Here is a 23,686-nt window from a genome sequence, read left to right as displayed (position 1 = left end):
TTTAATTGATCGATATTTGAAGGACAAAATTTTAAATGTGTGTTTTTTTTTCAGAGTACAGCAGTGTTGCTCAGTGCGAGAAAATGAGATTGAATTTCACAAAAAATAAGAGAGTGTAAAAGAGCATCTAAAGAAGAGATAAATATAGAATGGTGAGAGAGAGAAAGAGAATAAGATATCGAAATATTTTGATGTTTCAGTTTATTAAGAAGAATTTCTACAGAATAATTAGTTTCATTAGGATGACAAAACATCTTTTTTTTTCCGAACATAAAAAAAAAATTGTGTTGTTCTTCATTCTGGCTGATTCTTTTCTTTTGACGACCAAGATCTTGGAAATAATTATAAATAATTACACACAATAAACTCCTATTAGAAAGACGGTAACAGCATTATTTAATGAGGTGGGATTTTGTGAAAAAAAAAAGTGGCCAACGGAGATTAAAGTATTGTGTATTGTTTCAAAATACGGCCATTCTGAGAAAGAAGATGTTGAGGGTAATTAATGAAACCTGACGAGAAAGGTAAATAATGTCTGGTTTGAGAGCATTCTATATAGATAAAGAAAAAAAGATAAATTATAAAATATAATATATGGATTTTCTTTTCTGATGATTCAGGATTTCAAATGAAAACATGAGCTTCCTTAGGTTCGACAACGTTCTTTGATAAGCATTGTAATTTCTAATGGTCTACAAATTCTCTGTCAAGTGTCTGTCTGTACTCCCCCCCCCTCTCTAACTCTCTCTCTCTCTCTCTCGCTCTCTCTCTCTCTCTGTCTCCCCCCCCTCCCCCCCCCCCCCCCCCCCCCCCCCCCCCCCCCTCTCTCTCTCTCTCTCTCTCTCTCTCTCTCTCTCATTATTATTATAGCTCTCTTGTTTTATGTCTGAAATATTCCTTAAATTTCTGTGCATATATCATTCTGACCCACGCTAGCCTCCAGTTTTCAAGCCTTTTGTCAGGTTTTGTCATTTTGATGTAAAATTTTAAAAATAATGAAATTAGATAGTACCTACATCATGTGACCAATCATCTTAACACGGAATCAAGCCGAAGGGTACCCGATGCTTTCGATTGGATGCTGAGCTTTACTTTTTAAAAACTTGAGGAAAGTCAACTTTGTTTCTCCGATTACAAATAATAATAATTATAATAATAACAATAATAATAATAATTTAATTTTCTCATTCTGATCAATGTGGTTCTTAACTCAATTTTGTCCTTTAGGCCATTGTAATATCTTTTAAAATAGAGCATTTATATAGCGCAATATCCACTGAACATGCTCAAAGCGCTATACAATGAATCTCTAGCCAACAGCAACACTTAATATGTAGGGAAAGACATGATGCCTGTTAGGCGACATTATTATTTTTTACGGACAGAGACAACGCTCTCAACGGCCAGGTACTCATTATACATCTTAGTACGGTGAGAGAATGTGATGGTAAGAGCATTTTCCAAGGACTCAACTATGCGTCGCTTTTGTTTCGAACCGAGGACCTACCGATCTGAAGGCGAGTGAGTGTCATACCACAAGACACATAGCCACACTCTCTCTCCCTCTCTCTCTCTCTCTCTCTCTCTCTCTCTCTCTATATATATATATATATATATATATATATATATATATATATATATATGGTACGAATAGTGCTCGACATGTAGCAATGGAGCGAATTATTATTTTAACATTTACCACAATGTTGGAGTCAGTCTACATCGATGTTTCAGGCCTTTTCAGCCATCGTCAGGACTGTGTGTTACATGAGTTACACAACAAACCAAACTCATGTAACACAAAGTCCTGACGATGGCTGAAAAGGCCTGAAGCATCGATGTAGACTGACTACAATATTGTGGTAAATATCAAAATATCAATATATATATATATATATATATATATATATATATATATATATATATATATATATATAGACTTAGAGAGAGAGAGAGAGAGAGAGAGAGAGAGAGAGAGAGAGAGAGAGAGAGAGAGGGAGACAGAGTGTGGCTATGTGTCTTGTGGTATGATACTCACTCTCCTTCAGATCGGCCCTAAATATATATATATATATATATATATATATATATATATATATATATATATATATATATATATATATATATATATATATATATAAATATCACTCTCATTATTCCAACTCTATTGCTTTATGTTTAAACTATTCCCAAATTTCTGAGCATTTATTATTCTGACTTACGCTAGCCAGGTTAGTTTTTTTTTAATATAAAATTTTTAATGAGTAAAATTGGATATTCTATCACGTGACCAATCATCATAAAAACGGAATCGCCGAAGAGTGCCCGGTGCGTTCTATTGGGTGCAATAAATAATAATGTGAAATTGATTGTAAGCTTCAATTTAATTACAAAAGCAGATCAAATTAAAGTTTCGGGTTTCCCCTTTATCAACAAAACAGGATGAATGAAACACCACAGATGAATGAAATAATGTGGCAGTGGTGTTGTTCTGTTGATCTGTTTTTGTAATTAAATTGAAGCTTACAATCAATTTCACCTTATTATTTATTTCTTCAAGCTTCGAGCAGCAATATTTACATTTCTATTGGGTGCAGGGCTTTAATTTTCAAAAAAAAAACTTGAACAAAGTCAATTTTGTTCTTCAATTACAAAAAAATGTTGAATTTCATACTCAAATTTCCTCCTTTAGGCCATTCTGATTTCCGTGACGGTTAACAAATACAGTACAAAGGCATTAATAGATTTATATTTTATTGAAGAAGCGAAATTAACGTCGCCGAGTTCTTTGTTATTGTTTCTTGATAGCCACTTAAGTGATTAGTTCTCATTAAATTATATCAATCAGATCATAAACGTTCAAGGTTACACATAGTTTTTTGTGTTGTTACGTTTGATACGACTGACGGACGATGTGGGTAGTTTACCTAATTGCATAGCATCAATAGTCGAGAGACTATGACTGTTTTCTGAATCAATAATCCGGGTGGGTTGTCTGACAACGCGAAAAACGGCTATTTCACATGTGGTACACACACACACACACAACTAGCATTACGAATAGTAGACGTTTGTATTTGTAATCTTTAACCTTTAACCGTTGTCCTCTAGATAGGAAAGAAACAAAATTTATTTTTCTTTGTATGAGGCTGCCTTTTAATTATATTGATGCAATACGTTTAGATAAAATACTCACAACATCTGCCAGATGGATATAACGTACCAACACACAAAACTATGTGTAACCCTGGATGTTTATAGTCTGATTGATATAATTCAGTGAGAACTGGCTGTCCAAAAACAATAATCAAGAGCTGGGTGACATCGATTTCGTTCCTTCTATAGTTACATGCCTGCTTCTTAATTCCATTTGGGTAAACTTTCAATTGGGATCGTTGTTTTTTAAATGTTTGAAATGACAGAATCAAGATTTTGATGATTTCTTCAGGGTTTTTGTTTTTTTCAATTAATTAATTAATCAATTAATTTATTTTTTTTTGTATTCTTCTTGATTTTTTGTTGATTTTAAATTCCATACCCCTAAAGCGTTGAAACAGTTTTTTATTTTGCTCTTGGAAATGTTATAACATCACAATAGGAAAACACGAAAATTGTTGGAGGATACAAGAAAGTGTGAACAGAGAATCAACTCTATCCACAGTTTTTCAATACTTTAAAAATCTACTACCACGATCCCAATTGTGCGGCAATGTGGTCTAGTGGTATGACACTCGCTTTCGGATCGGAAGGTCCTGGGTTCGAGCCTCGCTCGGCGCATAGTTGAGTCCTTGGAGAAGGCTCTTTACTCAATTCTCTCACCGTATTCAGGTGTAAAATGAGTACCTGGCCGTTAACGGCGTTGTCTCTGTCCGAAAAAAAAAGTAATATCGCCTAACAGGCGTCATGTCCCATCCGACATGTTAAATGTTGCTGTTGGCCAGGGACCCCTTGTAAAGCGCTTTGAGCACGTTTAGTGGATATTGCGCTATATAAAAGCTCTAATTTTTTAATCTATAAATACTCAAATACCTAATTTTCAAAGAGCTAGACTAGATTGAATTGTGAGTAATCGAATATTTGAGTTGAGTTACTTGAGTAATAATCATTCGGTTTTTCAAAAGGTGTAGACTAGCTATATAATGCAAGTCGCACATAATATTATGTTCTTTTAGGTATCAGAGAAATGTCTAGAAATATAAGTCACAGCCTTATGATAGTTTTGGCTTTTGACACAGGTCTATCGTGCAATATTCACATTGTCTAGAGACACTACACTAAACTCTGTAAAAATAATACTCAGCGTTGTAACTCAGCCACCGATAAGAGCTCACATTCATATGAAGTACACTTAATTAAAATAGTCCTCTGAACATCGACGTCAGACGCCAAAATTGCCTTTTCTCAAGAGATGGAAGAGCGAGTCATTCTCTTAAATTATCTTAACGCAAACAGAAACTTTTAAGAGTTTCACTATACAATCTGTAATTGAAATTTGTTTTTAACTCACGAAATACGAAAGGACTAAAAGATTCTTTTAAAAAAGGTTTCGCATACAATAGAATTCCTATTAAAAGCTAAAGTAGGCCAATAATGTGGCTTTTCGTGTCCTGAAACAGTGATAAGTAACTGATAATATGCATAACAGGATAACAATTATAAAATAAACATACAGCATTCATCAAACTCAAACTGAGGTGATCTAATTCCTTATCAACACAGTTCTTAACGACGTTGACATTCCTCGCAGTTCTTGAACTGACGTGGAGAGAGTTGCAAATCTCTACGGTTCTGAAACTTAAATAGTGGGCACGTATTGAGGTTGAACACCGCTCTATAACGATTTTGAAACCCCACCTCTTGTTGATGTCAAAACCGCACATTGTTTTTACTAGAGATTTATATAGGGCAATATCCACTAAACGTGCTCAAAGCCCTGTACAAGGGGGCCTGGACAACAGCAACACTTAACATGTTGGACGGGACATGACGCCTGTTAGGCGATTTTACTTTTTTTTTTCGGACAGAGACAACGCTGTTAACAGCCAGGTACTTATTTTCCACCTGAGTACGGTTAGAGAAAGTGAGTAAAGAGCCTTTTCCAAGGGCTCAACTATGCGCCGAGCGAGGCTCGAACCCAGGACCTTCCGATCCGAAAGCGAGTGTCATACCACATTTGAAGGACACTCTAAGCTCTGTTGTTAATATTGTTTACGATCTTTTAAATTTGAATTAGATCACCTCTAAGTCTTTTGTACCGTAGAGAGGGAAGTGGGAGGCATTTCAATCTTTCTTCATAAGACAAATGATATAATTCAATTGCATCCCACAGTAATAGACAGTGGATTGTTCGTGCGATAATTGTAAACGAAATATTATTAATTCTTTTTCAGTCATTACAACATTTTTGTCATAATGGATTTTAAATAGCAACTAGCATCTTTTATTCGTTAACATGTTTGATCTATATAGAGTTTAAGGTTATTATCAAAATTAGAACCATAAGTATCCAACGCAGATATTCAGCAATGACGCACATGCCTGAGAGATAATTTACATCAAGTGTAGCTAATCCTTTATACATAGATCGTGACCTCAAACATGGAAACGAGCATTGATACAAGCATTTCATTTTAAGCATGAGGGTGTGCAGACTCGGGATTAACGACACGAATATAACATTTTTTTTAGGATGTCAAAACGTGTGTAGGGTTTAAGTAAAATCCTATTACATAATCTTCTATGCTTAAATAGCATTTTATGTACTGCTAACCTTTTAAAACAAAAGGAATATATCTAGTCAGCAATAAGTGATAAGAACTCATTTTAATATAGCCAAATTCCATGAAAAAATTGTAGAATATTTCACTTACGGGATTTGGTATATTATATAGATGGAACGAAATTGACGTCAATCAGTTCTTTGTTATTGTATTTTAGAGAGACTTTTTAATTATTAGTTCTCACTCACGCATTATATCAACCAGATTTTAAACGGTTAAGGTTTACATATAGTTTTAAAGTTGGTGCGTTATATCCAGCTGGCGGATGTTGTTAGTAATTTACATAAACGCATAGCGTCAATGCACCACTGTACAAATATTTATATTTTTTAAATATCAATTTTAATAACATGATGCTCAAATTATGGTCTGGTTGTTATGATAAAGAAATGTGTGACGTCAAGTTTGTTCCTTCTATACATATCGAGGGAGCGAAATCGGGGTCACTCAGCTCTTTGTTATGAAATTCTATCAATCAGACAATAAACGTTAAAGGTTTTGTGTGTTGGTACGTTATATCCGACTGCCGGATGTTATGAGTATTTTGCCTAAACGCATAGCATCAATCGAGCGGGCGAGTCTTGAACAAGTGTTCGGTTTTGACTTGCTTCACAAAGATCTTTTCTCTGTGCTTTTCCATATTATTCACTGATCGGAACTAGGCTGCAAGGTCTAATCTAGATCTGATAGAAAATACTCCGAAATAAATTAGTGTTCTTTTAGCACGTCATAAGCGATCGTTACTGTCAGTTTTTCTGTAAAACTAGAAAGAACATTTGTCTTGTAGACCTTATGCATTTTAATAATGGCCAATTTTATATTTAATGTTGCGTTTCCATTGTAAAGCGAAAAATCTAGTCAATTTATACACCCTTTTTCAGATCGTTTCCATTGTAAAACGAAAAATCTAGTCAATTTATACACCCTTTTTCAGATCGTTTCCATTGTAACGCGAAAAATCTAGTCAATTTATACACCCTTTTTCAGATCGTTTCCATTGTAACGCGAAAAATCTAGTCAATTTATACACCCTTTTTCAGATCGTTTCCATTGTAAGAAATGAAATTAGATTAATACTAAATTATTAGACTTGCAGACTTCCAACTGTCTTACTCACGATTTTTTCACCTTGGGAATTGTCAAGATAGTCCACAGTAACAGTCATAATGTTACGTGGTGCTACAGATCATATAAACGTGGATGATTCATGTTTTCAACCCTTTATACACCGGGTTTGATATTACATCACTCTTCGGTCCATATTTACAATGAGAGCATTAACACCGATGCGACTCCGGCTGCTTTCTTGATTAAAATATTTAGGGTATGCAATTATGACAAGATACATGATGAAAGAAATTGTGATTTAGAAAAACAAATTATCGTCGTTTGATGGTTAATTAAATCATTTTAGTGAAGAGGGTATTCAATGCTTGCATTGTTGATATTGATATCAATGTTTATGCAAATCAAGCTCGTTTTATCATTTATATCATCAAGACGTCTAAACATCACTATAATGTTTTTTATATCACAGTGAGTTATATACAAGCGATCCTTTTCTATAAAAAAAAAACGAGAAAGATTACTGTTATAGATTTAAATGTCGAAAAGTACTGTCGTGAACGGATTTCTCAATCTCTAGTTCACGATATGTAAAATAAAGGAAAAAGTTAAGAAAAAGTCTCCACCGAAGTTGGCGTTCTCCATATATGTAAAGGACATATACGGGCGGTTAAAAATGCCATATTTCAAGGCATCACGCGAGTCGTCCGGGAATGTCCATCCGGTAATAAAAACCGAGTCAACACTTGACTATCTAATTTCAATCAACAATCCATAATGAGTTTCGAAGTAAGAAGAGCTTTGGAAATGAATGCAACCCTGTTTTTATACCCATTGTAAAGTCACAAACTCGGGGAAGAAATAACACATAACAGTGAATTGAACTAACAGTGACACCCAACAGGTTACCCAACATAAAAACAATTCACAACAATAGCCAAACAACAACAAACATTGAAACAACAATAAATACGTTCCCACAGTACAAACATGGTCTTATGGAAAGCAATTACAAAGGGAGGAACTGGCATAAATTACGATGTTAAATAATAGAAGAGAACTTTCAAAGGTCAGAGATCATGAAATATCTACAGTGTCCCCCATTAGGTTTTGAACATGAGACCTTTCTGTTAGAAAGCTATTGACTTTGGCGGCATTGTGGACTTGTGGTATGACCCTCGGTCTGGGGTCTATGATTGTAACTTTTTACAACCATTAATAAAGAAAGGATCTGATCCTGTAATTATTCGACACTGGTAAAAATAACGAGTGGTCAAGTTAAGCCCGTAATTAATGTGCTAATTGTTGAAAAATTGATAGGCCGCTTATTGTTTTGTTTCGTCTTTTGGACATTTGTAAATAATTTCTATTGACCTGTAACGTAAACGATACCCAGGTAGCATGGTGTATGAGACACAGACCAAGATTATTTTTCAAAAGAAAAAAAATACACGAAACATTTAATCCACTCAACTCAAATGGCCCTAGCCAACAGCAACACTTTACAATTTAAAACGAGACAGCATGACGCCTGTAAGGAGAAGTACAATTTTTTTCCAGAAGAGGCAACGCTAATACGGCCCACTTCTTATTTTACACATAAGTACGGTGAAAGAATACGACTAAATAGCCTTTTTCAAGGAGTCAACTTTGCGCCGCTCAGGGCGGGACTCGAACCCAAGGCTTTCCGATCCAAAACCACAAAATCACATAGCCGCAATAATGAGTCACTCAATGTTACGACATATGGGCACAGCTAGGCCGGTTTACCAAACAATACTTTAATCAGTATTCCTTCCTTCTTACTGCTAATTACTGACTGTATTGCCAAGTAAATGCTTACAATTCCTTTATGGTTTGTGGCTTTTCATTTAGAACACAATGCAGGAAAGCGGAAGTCAAGCAAATTACTAGGGAGGATTAATTCATGTCTAATGATTCTTGAGCCCTGAAGGCTTTCGATTTTATGATGTGCTAATGAATGTCAAGATAACAATAGAAACTCTTACAATCCTTTGGGTATGTCAGGATTTATACTTTTATCCATACATACATACATACATACATACATACATACATACATACATACATACATACATACATACATACATACATACATACATACATACATACATACATACATACATACATACATACATACATACATACATACATACATACATACTATACATACATACATACATACATACATACATACATACATACATACATACATACATACATACATACATACATACATACATACATACATACATACATACATACATACATACATACATACATACATACATACATACATACATACATACATACATACATACATACATACAAATACATACATACATACATACATACATACATACATACATACATACATACATACATACATACATACATACATACATACATACATACATACATACATACATACATACATACATACATACATACATACATACATACATACATACATACATACATACATACATACATACATACATACATACATACATACATACATACATACATACATACATACATACATACATACATACATACATACATACATACATACATACATACATACATACATACATACATACATACATACATACATACATACATACATACATACATACATACATACATACATACATACATACATACATACATACATACATACATACATACATACATACATACATACATACATACATACATACATACATACATACATACATACATACATACATACATACATACATACATACATACATACATACATACATACATACATGCATGCATGCATATCAAAATTGTTTATTTCAGGAAATATACATGATAATGTAACAAGGGTAACATATTCATTGACATAATACCATTTCCTAAAATAATGTACAATGTATAGAGCTGGAGTATTAATTTGAACAGTGAAGTTTCAGACTCTGCCACAGAATGTCCCAGAGGTAATAATGATATTAGTGTTGATGACGATGATAATGATAATGACGACGATGATGACGATGATGACGATGAAGATGATGATGATGATGATGATGATGATGATGATGATGATGATGATGATGATGATGAAGATGATGATGTTGATGATGATGAAGACGATGATGACAATAACAGTGGTGGCTATGGCGGTGATGGAGACGACGACGATGAGATTAACAACGGTAGCAATGATATTAATAATAATAACAACAACAACAATAATAATAATAATAATAATAATAATAATAATAATAATAATAATAATAATAATAATAATAATAATAATAATAATAATCCCTATCACTATAATATTAATAATAATGTTGATAATTGTGGTGATGATAACAACAGTACTAATAATTACGATGATGATAATAATGACAATAATAATAATAATAATAATAATAATAATAATAATAATAATAATAATAATAATAATAATGATGATGATGATGTTGATGATGATGATGATGATGATGATGATGATGATGATGATGATGATGATGATGGTGATGATGATGATGATGATGGTGATGATAAAAATAATAATAATAATAATAATAATAATAATAATAATAATAATAATAATAATAATAATAATAATAATAATAATAATAATAATAATAATAATAATAATAATAATAAACAGTAATGAAAAATTAAATCGATTATTACAATCATATACAAATTGATATATTTGGAATATTTGACAAATAGATGGATACATATAGATAGAGGGTTATATAAATAGACAAATATCTATATTATTAAATATGTAGTGCTACTAATTATGATGAATTTTACATCTTTGTCTCCAAACTTTGTAAGAGCCAATGATGGCACTGTTGCTTATATATTTTGAAAGGACTTTTGCTTCTTTGCTTTTAATGCCCAGAATCTTTAAGCCATTCACAAATCTACCATGGACATAGCCGAGGCTACCTACAGAAAGAACGATAACCTCGGATTTATATCCAAGAGCATTTATTTCCATGCATAAAGGAAAGTACTTTTCAAATTTAGTTTGGAATGACTTGTTAATATGAGCATCAAATGGGACTGAAATTTCAACAATTTGGGCTGTTTTCATTTCTTTGTTGATTTTTAAAATGTCCGGTCGATTACTGTTAGTATTAAATGAGGATTTGTCACTGTCGAAAAAACTTGGTCTGGTGAATGTGTCTCTGAAAATTTGAGTAGTGTCGTTTTTAGGTATTTTGTCAAAAATAATGTCAACAATTCTATTGTGTCGTTTTTGATATATTAATTTGAATTTTGTACATCCGTTTACAACGTGAGATACCGTATCTGACGGATGATTACAGATCTTGCAGCCTTTGGAGTACGACAATGGGTAATATGTATGAAGTAGACTGTCGCACTCCAGAAGCTGCAAGCGGCATTTTATAGCAAACGTTCTAATTTCGTCAGGGAATTTATGATTGAATATGAAACTGGAGGAGAGAGCGTGGTTTACCCCAGTGGCTTCTCTAACAATTCTTCCTTGGGACGCCAGTTCATGGAAATGGGTAGCTATCTCATTCAGTCTCACACTTTTAAGGAAGTTTTGAAAACATTTTGGGGACTTAAAAGAACAACTGACGTCACTATCAGCCTGTACAGACATCACATAATCTTCATCTTTTATTAAGGAAACATTTTGGCGGATACACTTTTCAAAAAGATCCACCCAAAATGACTTTGGCCAATTAACTTTTGTATTATTTTGAAGGCGTTTGCCGTTGTGACAAAAACCGGCAAAAGTGTTTTCTTCGTTTTCGTCTAATGAGGCGCGTAGAATTTTTCTTTTCGTTAGATGAAGGTTCAGGCTGTTTGTGGCTGTTATCTTCACACTGTCATCGTCACAATTGAGGATGGACAGGGCAAAGGATAGGTGTTTTGCATAATAAATTATTTTAGGGTTTGGTAACCCGAGACCACCTTTTGATCTTGGACAAAACATGAATGACCTTGTACTCGAATTATTTAAATGTAACCAATTTCTAACTTTGTTCACAATTATATTTTCAATTTCATTAAGGTCCTTTTCGGTAAACATGAGATTACAAAAATAAAACATTAGAATTGAAAAGCACATTGAACTCAAAAGACACAGTTTGGCTGAAGACGGCAGAGGGGAAACATCTAAAAGGTTCATATTGTTTCTAAATTTTTCGATTATCGTTTTTCGTTGATGTTCATCACTTTTGTTTGTCAGGTTGATGTTGTGTCCTAAATACGTGTAAAATTCTTCTTTTTCTAATGTTGGTATTTCATGTTGTTGTATTGTTACTGTTGGTAATTTGAATTTTTTGTTCCAGTTGTTACCTGAACGTTGGCCAGATGTTATGGCGCATTTTGGGGGTTTTATATTCATTCCCGTTGCATTCATAAATTGAGTTGTTTTATTGCACAATTGATTCATTACTTCTTCACTTTTTGCTAGTAACGTGACGTCGTCAACTTAACCTTGGATGGGTAGTGGCATCTGCGGAGAGGTATGGTTTTGTTCGATCCATCTTAGCCATTTATCTATTCCTTGTTCAAAGACAATTACAGACAATGGACATCCTTGGATTATACCTTTGTCTCTGTAGATTGTATTTGTGAGGTGATTTCGGACTTTTACTTGAAATGATGCTTTGTTATAAATATCCTTAGTAATGTTGATGAATACTGAAGGATATGAATATTCATTAAGTTGACGTAGCATAAATTCGTGATCTATACTTCCAAATGCATCTTTTATGTCTACAAAGCATAAATATAATTTTCCCGATGAGTGTAAAAAATCTGATACTGCACATTTTAACGAAAACACATGTTCTTGTAGCCCGTTTCTAGGTAATGAACCTTTCTGTGAAAGTGACAGTCTCTCCGTGTCGACAATCCATTGCATGTGTCGATTTTGTATGAGTTTCATGAATATTTTATAGGACGTTAGTAATAAGGCGATAGGTCGCCAGTCGTCGACGTTGTCCTTGTTTCCATTCTTTTTTGGTACCAGTGTTATGATACTGTGTTTCCAGTCTGGGGGGACTTTTTGATATTTTAAACAGGTGTTAAAGATGGCCGTAAAAATTGGTGCCAGTTTGTTTATATTTTGTTTTATATATTTATAGGTGACACCGTCTGCCCCGGGTGACTTTTCATATGGTAATTTTTTAACACAGCTTGTGAGTTCGTCGATTGTAAACTCACTTGTTGATGGTGTCCATGCGGGAGGGGGGATAGTGACATCATCGGACCAGGGTGTGTCACTAATGTTTATATTGTTTCGTTGACATTTTTCTTTATAGGCAGTCTCTACTGTGTTGATATCTATCTCACAACTTGAGTGTGTTTGTTTACATCCGTTTCTAATAATATCAATAGCTTTTCGTTGGTGGTTTACGAATATTGCTGTGAGTTCCTGTCTTGTCACCTCTTTTTCCTCCTGTGCTCTTGGTGTGTTGTTTTGAATAAGGGAGGGCATAATGGAGGACTTTATATCTATTATTTTTATTTCGATGTATTTTAATAGAGCTTCATAATTGTTGATCGGGTCTTTTATAATTTTTTTAATCGGTCCATCTGGGAATTTTGTTAAGATTCGTTTGCAGTAGCGGAGAAATTCAATGCTAAACGGCTGTCCATTATCGGGTCTTTGGATTTGGAATGTGTTGTTTTTGATGAAAACACCGTGTAGTGTTGAAAATAATTTTATCCAATTTGATGGGTTGGAGTGACAAAAAGTTGGTTTAATTTTAATGGGTTGTGTAGATATAGTCTGTCTGAACATACCTTCTTGTTGTATAAACTTATTCCAAGAAGAATTACTGGTCGGTTCATGCTGATACTGGAGCCAATTAGAAATGTCAAACAAATCACAATCACTATTTCCGCCATTCACAACACGTTTTACAACACTGTAACCATTCTGTCCGACGTCTAGTCGAATTTTACCACTTTTGATACACTCTTTGGCAAGAAATCTGATCCTTGTCACAAGTCCTATACTCCTTCTAGACATTGTCTGTGTTTACGAGGACAGCTACCACGGATGATGGATACAAGAGACGGTAGATCTAGAGACTGCGAAAGACCCGACTGACCTGTCCGCCATCTTGAACATACATACATACATACATACATACATACATACATACATACATACATACATACATACATACATACATACATACATACATACATACATACATACATACATACATACATACATACATACATACATACATACATTCCTACATACATACATACATACATACATACATACATACATACATACATACATACATACATACATACATACATACATACATACATACATACATACATTCCTACATACATACATACATACATACATACATACATACATACATACATACATACATACATACATACATACATACATACATACATACATACATACATACATACATACATACATACATACATGCATACATACATACATGTATGCATATATGTTTATATATATATATATATATATATATATATATATATATATATATATATATATATATATATATTCATATATTATCTGAAATGCTAGCGTTTGGTAGAGTGCCACAAACGTAATTGACTAGTCTTTACATCATATCCATCTCTGTTCGGGTTCTAAGCTCCTTATCGAACGACGACAGCCGCTTTATTTTTAATGATCCCATAAAACACTTCATACAAGCTGAAAATGTCTCCAGAATAGAGAATCACTATAAATTGGGTAATGTTATGACACGATCATGTCATCTTGAAAAACAAAGATGTGCAAATGGGAGTTAAGAACTGGAAGAAACTGGAAGCTCTGAAGACGGACGTCATACTATTATTCTCAGTCGAGGCAGACTTATTTTTTCCTATATTTTTCTTCGTTTTGTCTTACACTGTTAAATATACACACTTCAGAGTTTTATTCTATATTAGCACTACCAATGCATTCCTATGGATTATGGGTTTTCCGTTCTTGTCCCAAAAAAATCTCTTTCACAAATGAGTTCCTTATTAAGTTTTACCACCAAATACAGTCGCCCTATCTCAGATACCCGGGAGATTAATCACAGAACTGTCAACTCTCCTAGATGTTACATCAGATAAGATGGACTAAAAGGACTTCCATATTTTGATCACGAAGACCCAGTCAAACGTCTGGGGAATCCCTCTAAACGAGCGTTGTTCTCGACATTCTATTACTTTCATGACGATACTAGCTCATCAAGTCTTGTCTTATCTGAAAAAGAATGGAGAAAAGCCATTAGACTCTTTGTTAGTTGCTTTTAAAAGTTGTTGGACAAAAATACCGATCTATTTCACTTTATTATCATTATATTTCTCCATTGGAATTGATTAAAAAACAGTAGGGTAGGTTCGCTTTGACGAAATTTCATCGATCTTGTGAAATTATGGTAGTATGAAATTATAATCTACCTTGTTCATTAGGACCTGTATTGGGATGATCTAGATCCATAAACGTCGGTGTAAAGTCGATCACAGTAGAATTTGGAAAAAAAATAATTTGGGTTTTTTTAAAATTTGATTTGAAATATCAAATCACCCCGAAATATTACCGTTTTGAGATGTTGTATCGCATTTTTTTTTGTTGGTTGTAACTCAAAACACTTTTCTAAATGGCAATCGAGCTGACCCGCTCTTGAAGTTCACATTTGTGATATTAAAAGAATAATTAAAATAATATGATAATTTGCCGGTTTACAATAATCAACTCGTTGTATTAGACTTGTCCAATTATAACTGAGAAAGCATTTTTGTTTCAGATACATAATTATCTGTTATATGGAAGATACCGTTAATCAAAATAAAAATAAAAATAGAAGTAAAAAAAGAATGATTTAATAAATAATAATAAACGCAAACACATTTAAACCAAGAAGATCACAAGTAGTTGTCCTCAGAACTGTCTTACTCTGACAAAACACATCTTTTTATTTTTGCCTTAAAAGTTTATATTCTAAAAAATGATCGTTTAAATATGTACCTCCACGCCTTGTCAGAAAAGTATAAACCTGCGATTCCCTAAACCTGGGCCTGGGATATAAAAGGGGTGTCTTTTTGACAAGCGTGGTGTTCATTTTAATGAGTGTAAAGAAAGTAAATTTTAAAATCTTTGGTCAGTAAGGTGCATTTGCAAAATCAGATTAATTTGAGAATTGCCAATTTGTTTTTAAAATGCGATAACAATTATTTTCAGAACTTAGACCTTAGATTGAATGAATTTAATAAAGACCACAAACGTCTTCGAAGGTTTAAAACTGTTTTGATAAGTTGACGGTCATATTAATCGATCGATCTTTAAAGTAATCGCTTTCTGGACAAAGTGTGAAAAGTGATATAGTCAGTGTACAGTCAGTGGTGCACTCGGTGAATTAGTGGCTCATGGGTACGGTGTCTCGTCTTCTCACAAAAGCAAGCGATTTAAACGATGTGGCCGGATGGGTGAAACTGACAGTGACAAATTCTGGTACCGAAGTTGTGTACTTGGATAAGGCACTATACGCACTTGACCCCACTCGACCAGGTGTGAATGAGTACCTACCTTTAGTCAGTGGCGACTATTGTAAGAAAGTTTATACAAAAAGGATGCCTAACAGACGACTGGTACTTATGAAATGGAAATATGGCTCTTCATGGGGAATAAATGAATATTGTGAAGTGCGATAAACATGGTTAATCCACGGAAATGCGCTATATAAATGTTTATATATATATATATATATATATATATATATATATATATATATATATATATATATATATATATATATATTTAATTTTTATATGATTTTGATATCCAGTATTTAAGCCTATTCCATCGTAGACCAACAAAACACTTTTCAACATTTGACCACTATTTTTTTGTATTCCATTATCAAAAGATTAAGACCCCGATCTCCGCCCCACGCCCTTACCAATCTATCAAAAGGCCTTATATCTAGTTGGGTTTCAAACATAATAATACGTTTGGTTTCCATCTCTGCTTATTCGATACCGATCAATGAAGTAAAAGTTTTCTGGCTGACATGAATAAAAGTGCATTCAGCCGTACTCTGGAAACACTCATATTTGAAAATTTGGCCAGAAAACTCGTCCTTGAAATATCGATCGATTTAAACGACCTTCATCTTGAAAAAAAAAACTCTCAAACCTGGGACTTCGCAAAGCATTTACTTTTTCCAATTTTGATAAGAAAATATCTTCAATTTGTCAGAAAAGATATTGACGTCAGACAAATGAAAAGAGAAGGATCACGTCACCAAAATTTCAAACTAGCAACCCAGATAAAATGACTAAAGAAGTCAATCATGATTTATCTCGATAAAGTAAGACCATCCAGCAGCTGTGCATTGGCAAAAAACATTTTATTTTATTATGGTCAGAAAAAACCTTACCTTTAAACATCGATCGATTATGTTACCACTCAACCTGTCATAAAATCTAAAAATCTGAGACTAATTCAAATAAATCTCTTTAGAATTTTGGACAAGTTGCCAATCATATTAATCGATCAATATCTGAGGTAAAGTTTTATGGCCAAAATGAGAAAAAAAAAATAAAACATGTCTTGTCAGAATATGGCAGTGTAGCCGGTTTCCTGTGATAGTGTATTGAGAAAGAACTTTTTCCATCAAATTAAGTAGACGTTGAGTATTATCAAATTGCAAGTCAAGTTTGTCTAAGGGTAGGTCTCATTAGGCCGAATAATGAATAGAGTCTATGTTGGTGTGACAAGAGAGGCTGGGTATTCTTTTTTGTCTGTATGCGTGTGTGGTATTATGTGTGTGTATGCGTGTGTGTATGTGTGCGTGTCTGTATGTGTGTGTGTGTATGTGAAGAGAGAAAGATATATATATATATATATATATATATATATATATATATATATATATATATATATATGTGACTGTTTCAAAGACATTTGTGACCTACCACCTCAGTCTGGGATTATGTCGGGGTGAACCAGATGTTAAAAGTGCATTTATTGCAAATTCAAATGGCCAGAACAGTGCACCCTAACAGTGATCCCGCCCCCCCCCCCCCTTACTTATAAAAGGCTTTATAGGAAATGAGATTAGCGGAAGAGTAGCGTCCCTTGATTGGACGTCACCCATAGTCTGTGACGTCACCGGCGGAAAAGTTATTAGAGAGAGAACGTCATGTTGGTTGTGCGCATGCGTCTCTCGTCCTCACCCAAGCAGTGCTAAGTTAATATTTTTTTAATCGACAATATCCGTAACTGATGCTGGTTGATTTGCTTGTGAGTCGAATATCTGCCAATCGAGCTATAACAAACACCTTTTGTGGGCACATGACTTGCATAATAATTCGATCTCAATCTATTATTGTTTTTATTATTTATATCTGAAGAGATATTGATAAAAACTGCAATAAAGATTGTAAAACCCAAACATAAACACAAGGGACACAAATAATAGAGTTAAGTAAAACAATTGAATTCCAGAATATGAGGATAGTAATATTATTGTCAGGGGCGTGGCTATATTGGTTGATTTGGTGCCTGACACCACATCCGTCTTTAAAAACTGGATTTATTACAACATTAGAGAAAAAGATAAAACTGAGAAATGGTAAATACCGCCTTTTACTTATTTGAGTAAGTTTTTTCTGCATATATTTTTTGTTCTTTCTTTTGTATTTACAAATATAGCATGTTTTAACTCATTTTCTTCTGATTCTGGCACCACCTTATACTGTAAGCATGCCACGCCACTGATTATTGTGTAATCCTAACCTTGGGTTGTACTCGCTACTCCGAGGATAATAATGAGTGAATCTGCTATTCGATAAGCTAAGATTATTGAGTAACTTTTTAGTCATAATTGAATACCTCAACAGGAGCGTTCCTGCCTGATCTATTTGCAGCCTTTGTTTGTTTGTTTGTTGTTTTTTTTTTTTGTTTTTTTTTTTGTTTTTTTATGTTTATTTTGTGTTTTTTTTTTTTTTGTTTTTTTTTTGGGTTTTTTTGTTTGTTTTTTTTATTTTTATTTTTTTTTTTTTTTTGTTTTTTTTTTTTTTACATTCTTAGGGATCTCTCCAGATCTGTACTGGATTACTTACAATACTTTCAGTAGCGATATTTATAATTCCTGGAATTGGTCATGTTTGCTGAGCGTGTTTTTTCCTAATTTGTTATATTATACCCCTTTGGTCTGAATTTACTATAGCGTAAAAGCATAAATTATACGATGCGTCCTTACGATCATTGTAGAAAAATAAATACGTAGTATTGTCCTTTTTTCCGGCATATGTCCGGTTTTTACTAAAAATAGATTTTAACGCGTAATGCTATTCTTCCCTGAATGATAATTCTTAAGGTCAAATCGTTACATTCTAGCACCAATCAGTGTGATCAATAAAAAAATACATTTTGATTAGAAGAATTATTGTTATAGTGAGGTCATTGGAGATGTATGGTAGAAATATTCTTGTGCGGCTAAGTGGTCTTGTGGTATGACACTCGCTTTCGGATCGGAAGGTCCTGGGTTCGAGCCCCGCTCGGCTCATAGTTGAGTCCTTGGAAAAGGATCTTTATTCACATTCTCTCATCGTACAGCGTTGTTTCTGTCCAAAATATTGTAATATCGCCTAACAGACGTCATGTCTCGTCGTACATGTTAAATGTTGCTGTTAACCAGAGACCCCTTGAAAAGCGCCTTTAAAACTTTTAGTGGATATTGCACTTTATAAAAGCACACTCAATCTTCTTGAATTCCTGGGTTTGAAATTTTGAATTGTTCTTTACAGTTCATTTTGAACTACTCTCTCCTTAATCAAGATAATAACTCAGGATAGCAAGACTTTTATATAATTTTACCCGCGACATTTTATGTTGCTTAAGCTGAAAATTGTTTGACCTACCATTGAATAGTTCAAGATTTACGGGAATCCTACGATACGGTATAGGAGTCCATTTTAAAACCTCTTTCAAAGCTTAACAAAGTTATCTAAATAAATGTGTCAAGCCCATATTTGTGTCATCATTCTTTACGGAGAATATTATAACATAAAATAGTTAAAGGCTTAATTTAGGATTATATCCTTTAAACAGCTTTGATATGAAAAAATACAACGTGATCTATTAATAATATCAGCCAAAGTAATTTGTAATTTAAGCGCTTAGAGTCTGGTGTCTCGGAGTTATAACTCTATATAAGTTTTCAGCATTATTATTATTATTGTTATTATTATTATTATTATTATTATTATTATTATTATTATTATTATTATTATTATTATTATTATTATTATTATTATTATTATTATTATTATTATTATTATTAATAATAATAATAATAGTAATAATAATAATAATTTTGTAAGAAAACATGACTGGTCATATTGAAATCTTATAGTATTGAATATTATTATTATAATAATCGACTATATTATATTTCTGCCCAATTTTAAGACTTTATAGATAGCGAATTCGCTTCCTCGCCTGGAGAATGAGTCCGCCAATGTGTTTTCTATTTGGGCCATTTTAGATCTGATGACGTTTGTTGAACTAGCACTTTGGAAAAACTCGTATTTAAAAGTTTCTCCTGAAAACAAACTCCTTCAAATAATGATCGAATTAAATGATCCTCATCGTTGCAAAAGTTGTGTGTGTGTGTGTGTGTGTGTGTGTGTGTGGTGTGTGTGTGTGTGTGGTGTGTGTGTGTGTGTGTGCCAAAACGAAGATTATTTAAATCGATCGATGTTAGAAGGACGGGTTTCTGGCCATATTTTTAAAACACGAATGATACCACATTACGGCAGTTAATTGGATAAAGGAAATATAGGACTACAATAATAATAAGAATTGCTAGTCTGTTAAATAACATAGTTATTCCTACTTTTTAATATCTATGTCATTTTTTGCTTTTATTTCAGATTTTTAAAAAATGCCTTCTCGACTGTCATCAATGTTATGTTTGCTCACCGTTTTGTTCCTAGCACTCCTCGTTGCCCAAAGTTCTGGTTACAGCACGTACAAATCTCAGACATTGGATGACAACTCTAAAAGGGTAAGATTTAAACGTCCATGCGATTAGCATGCCTATATCTCATTTCTCTCTTTCACACAATTAAAAATTCACGAGCTTGGATCCTCTAAAGTCTAACAAACGCACTTATATCGAGCGATTTTAAGAGTGATTATTTTGATATCGAAGATAAAAACAGTCTACATTATCAACTGGAATCACTCATGTTACCTATAATAAGAGCAAGCTATGGAGTTCATAATGATCAATTTGGGACCGTGAATGTCCTTTCCATTATACCTGGCAACTAATAACAGAAAAATTCATAGAATGGAAATTTTTGGTTATTATGAAAATAAATACATTTATAAAATTTATTCATTATAACGTACTGAAAATGAAAATTTGGTGACAGAACAAATACATACTATCAATACTCTGAACACACTCCGCCTGTATGTTGGTTATAAATTTAGATACAATAACAACTATTATCTCACTCAAGAATTATTAAATTAGATGTCGGGGTTTCAGTGATTTTTAATAAATAGACTGTTTGTCAATTCGGGAGTTAAATTCCAACAGCTATCCAAACTAACATAATGCCTCTCCCTTTTTACGACAAAGAGAAGCAGTTAAACGTATATGAAGAGCGGTGTGTATACACTTAGTTCAAAAAAAGACCCTAAACAAAACCACACCTGATCATGGTGCAACGTATCTTTTAATAGCCACGTACTTCTATGTTTACTTGGTGCATGTTTCAGTATTTTAGTTTAAATGTAATCGATTGACAACCTCCCCCCCCCCCCCCCCCCCCCCCCCTCTTCCAGATTTGTCAAAATTTGAGGATCCACAAATTAAATATTCAACAATTTATACACCACACATGTGAAGGCAATCGATTAGTATTACAAATAACATAAGTAATCAATATTATCTTTGCAAAATGATATCACACATAAATACATATACAGACACACGAACATACATACATTTTTTGATAGACACATTCCCTAAACAGTATATCTTTTAACTTGCAACTGCTTTGTAGAGCAGGTGACATATTAGGTGATTATTAATTGTGGTTTGGTATTAACACATTTCTGATTGGTGAAATGCTTCGTATGGGCGCCAATTGCGTTATGCAATGCCTGGACCCCCGTACACATGGAAGTTGTTAGATACTTGACGTTATCAAGTCATCGGCCATTTCGTCCCAAATGGTAAACAATGTTTCAAGGCAAAGTCACATGTTTGAGGGAACCTATTATTATGCTTTGTATATTATTTTCAATGGGGTTCATATCAGGGCTGACAGGGGACGGTGGACGGGGGAGTGGGTGGGGGTGGGGGTGGGACATGCTGCTGTTGTAATGTCGGGGTTTTCTATAAAGTATCTGATAGTATTGGCTTCTGCATTGTCATCAATCAAGAATGTACAAGCAATGTCACCAGCACGTAATAGCAGGCCAACGTGCTCCTCTTTTACTCGATCGATGTAGTCATCTGCACATAGTCCACCGATAATTCTCACAGAAGGTGTTTTGTACTCTGAGATGATTCCACCCCAAATCATTACCATTCCATATCCCTTGTCTGTACTCTCTGCCTTTGATTGTTGGTATCTCTCCACTAAGCCTCTGTAGCAATCTCAACACCCGCTTCGGATCGCTGGTCCGATTCCAAATGCGGCTTTATCTGTCAACAAGACGTTTGTATGGTGACTATGATGAGTACATCGGCTATCTGTGCCCATAGAAATCTTGTCATATTCGCTTCAGGTTATAGAGGGCAGATGGCAGATTAATGTGATTCAAACCCCAATTTGTTTAATGACCGAATCATTGATTGATTACTAATAACTATTTCCTTCGCAGTGTCAGATGTGTATTTAAAGGGATTTCTTTCATATCATGCATCCCAACCATCAAAGGCATGGCATGGTGTTGGATGGATTATTATTTCATAGAACCCGGATCTAGATCTAAATCGGCAACCAAATGGTAAACAGGAAGTGCCTAATACAGTGAAATCGAATTCTTTATCACCGATAAACGCAGGGACATTTTTTTTTAAATAAAAGAAAATACTGTAAAAAAAAACAAAAACAAAAATAAAATAAAACAATCAAAACAGCATTTTTTGTGAAAGAGGCATTTTCATTGATCAGTTTTGAATAGCTCTCGAGATTAATGTATTCAATGTAAAGAAATAATATTGGTACCAATACACCCAGAAATATATTGGAATTTGAATGGTGTGATTAAAACTCTACATTCAGAAAAAATAGTAAAATGATTTTGAATAAGAATTGTGAAACTAAAAATGTGAAAAGAGTAAACTCGAATTTGTGTTCAATTAATCATAAAGTTATTCAGCGCAATATCCACTATACCTGCTCAAAGTGCTTTACAAATGATCCCTAGCCAACAGAAACATTTAACATTAATAGATTTTTTTTCTGACAGAGACAATGTTGTTAACGCCCAGGTACTCATTTTAACCGGAGTAAAGCGAGAGAATGTGAGTAAAGAGCCTTTTCCAGGGACTCAATTATGCATTGCTCAGAGAGAGAGAGAGAGAGAGAGAGAGAGAGAGAGAGAGAGAGAGAGAGAGAGAGAGAGAGGGGGGGGGGGGGGGAGGGCCCGAAATCTAGACTTCCGACTCGAAACAGAGATAAAACTCTATCTCAAGCGACCCTATAGCTCTGGGTGACGACTTTTGTATATTATCATTTTACAGGAAGCCATGTCATTATTGAACAGACTCGCAGACATTATTCAATACGGAAATACC

General features: G+C 33.8%; 1 protein-coding gene across 1 annotated transcript in view; it reads left to right on the top strand.

Annotated features, from left to right (window-relative positions):
* The window catches only part of LOC144963700 (cerebrin prohormone-like), a 53,334-nt gene that overhangs the window by 27,685 nt on the left and 1,963 nt on the right, over positions 1-23,686 (top strand). The window contains exons 2-3 of the mRNA XM_078897655.1: positions 20,796-20,929; positions 23,633-23,686. The exon at positions 23,633-23,686 is cut by the window's right edge and continues 95 nt beyond it. Coding sequence (XP_078753781.1) covers positions 20,807-20,929; positions 23,633-23,686 — 177 coding nt within the window. The 5' untranslated portion in view covers positions 20,796-20,806. The remainder of the gene's footprint in view (positions 1-20,795; positions 20,930-23,632) is intronic.

Source organism: Berghia stephanieae, chromosome 2 (genome assembly GCF_034508935.2).
Source record: "Berghia stephanieae isolate SIO BIC M18660-M18661 chromosome 2, UCSD_Bste_1.3, whole genome shotgun sequence".
In the NCBI taxonomy this organism is placed as follows: Eukaryota; Metazoa; Mollusca; class Gastropoda; order Nudibranchia; family Aeolidiidae; genus Berghia; species Berghia stephanieae.
Note: the sequence above shows the minus strand (reverse complement) of the source record. Positions and strands in the feature narration are given on the sequence as shown.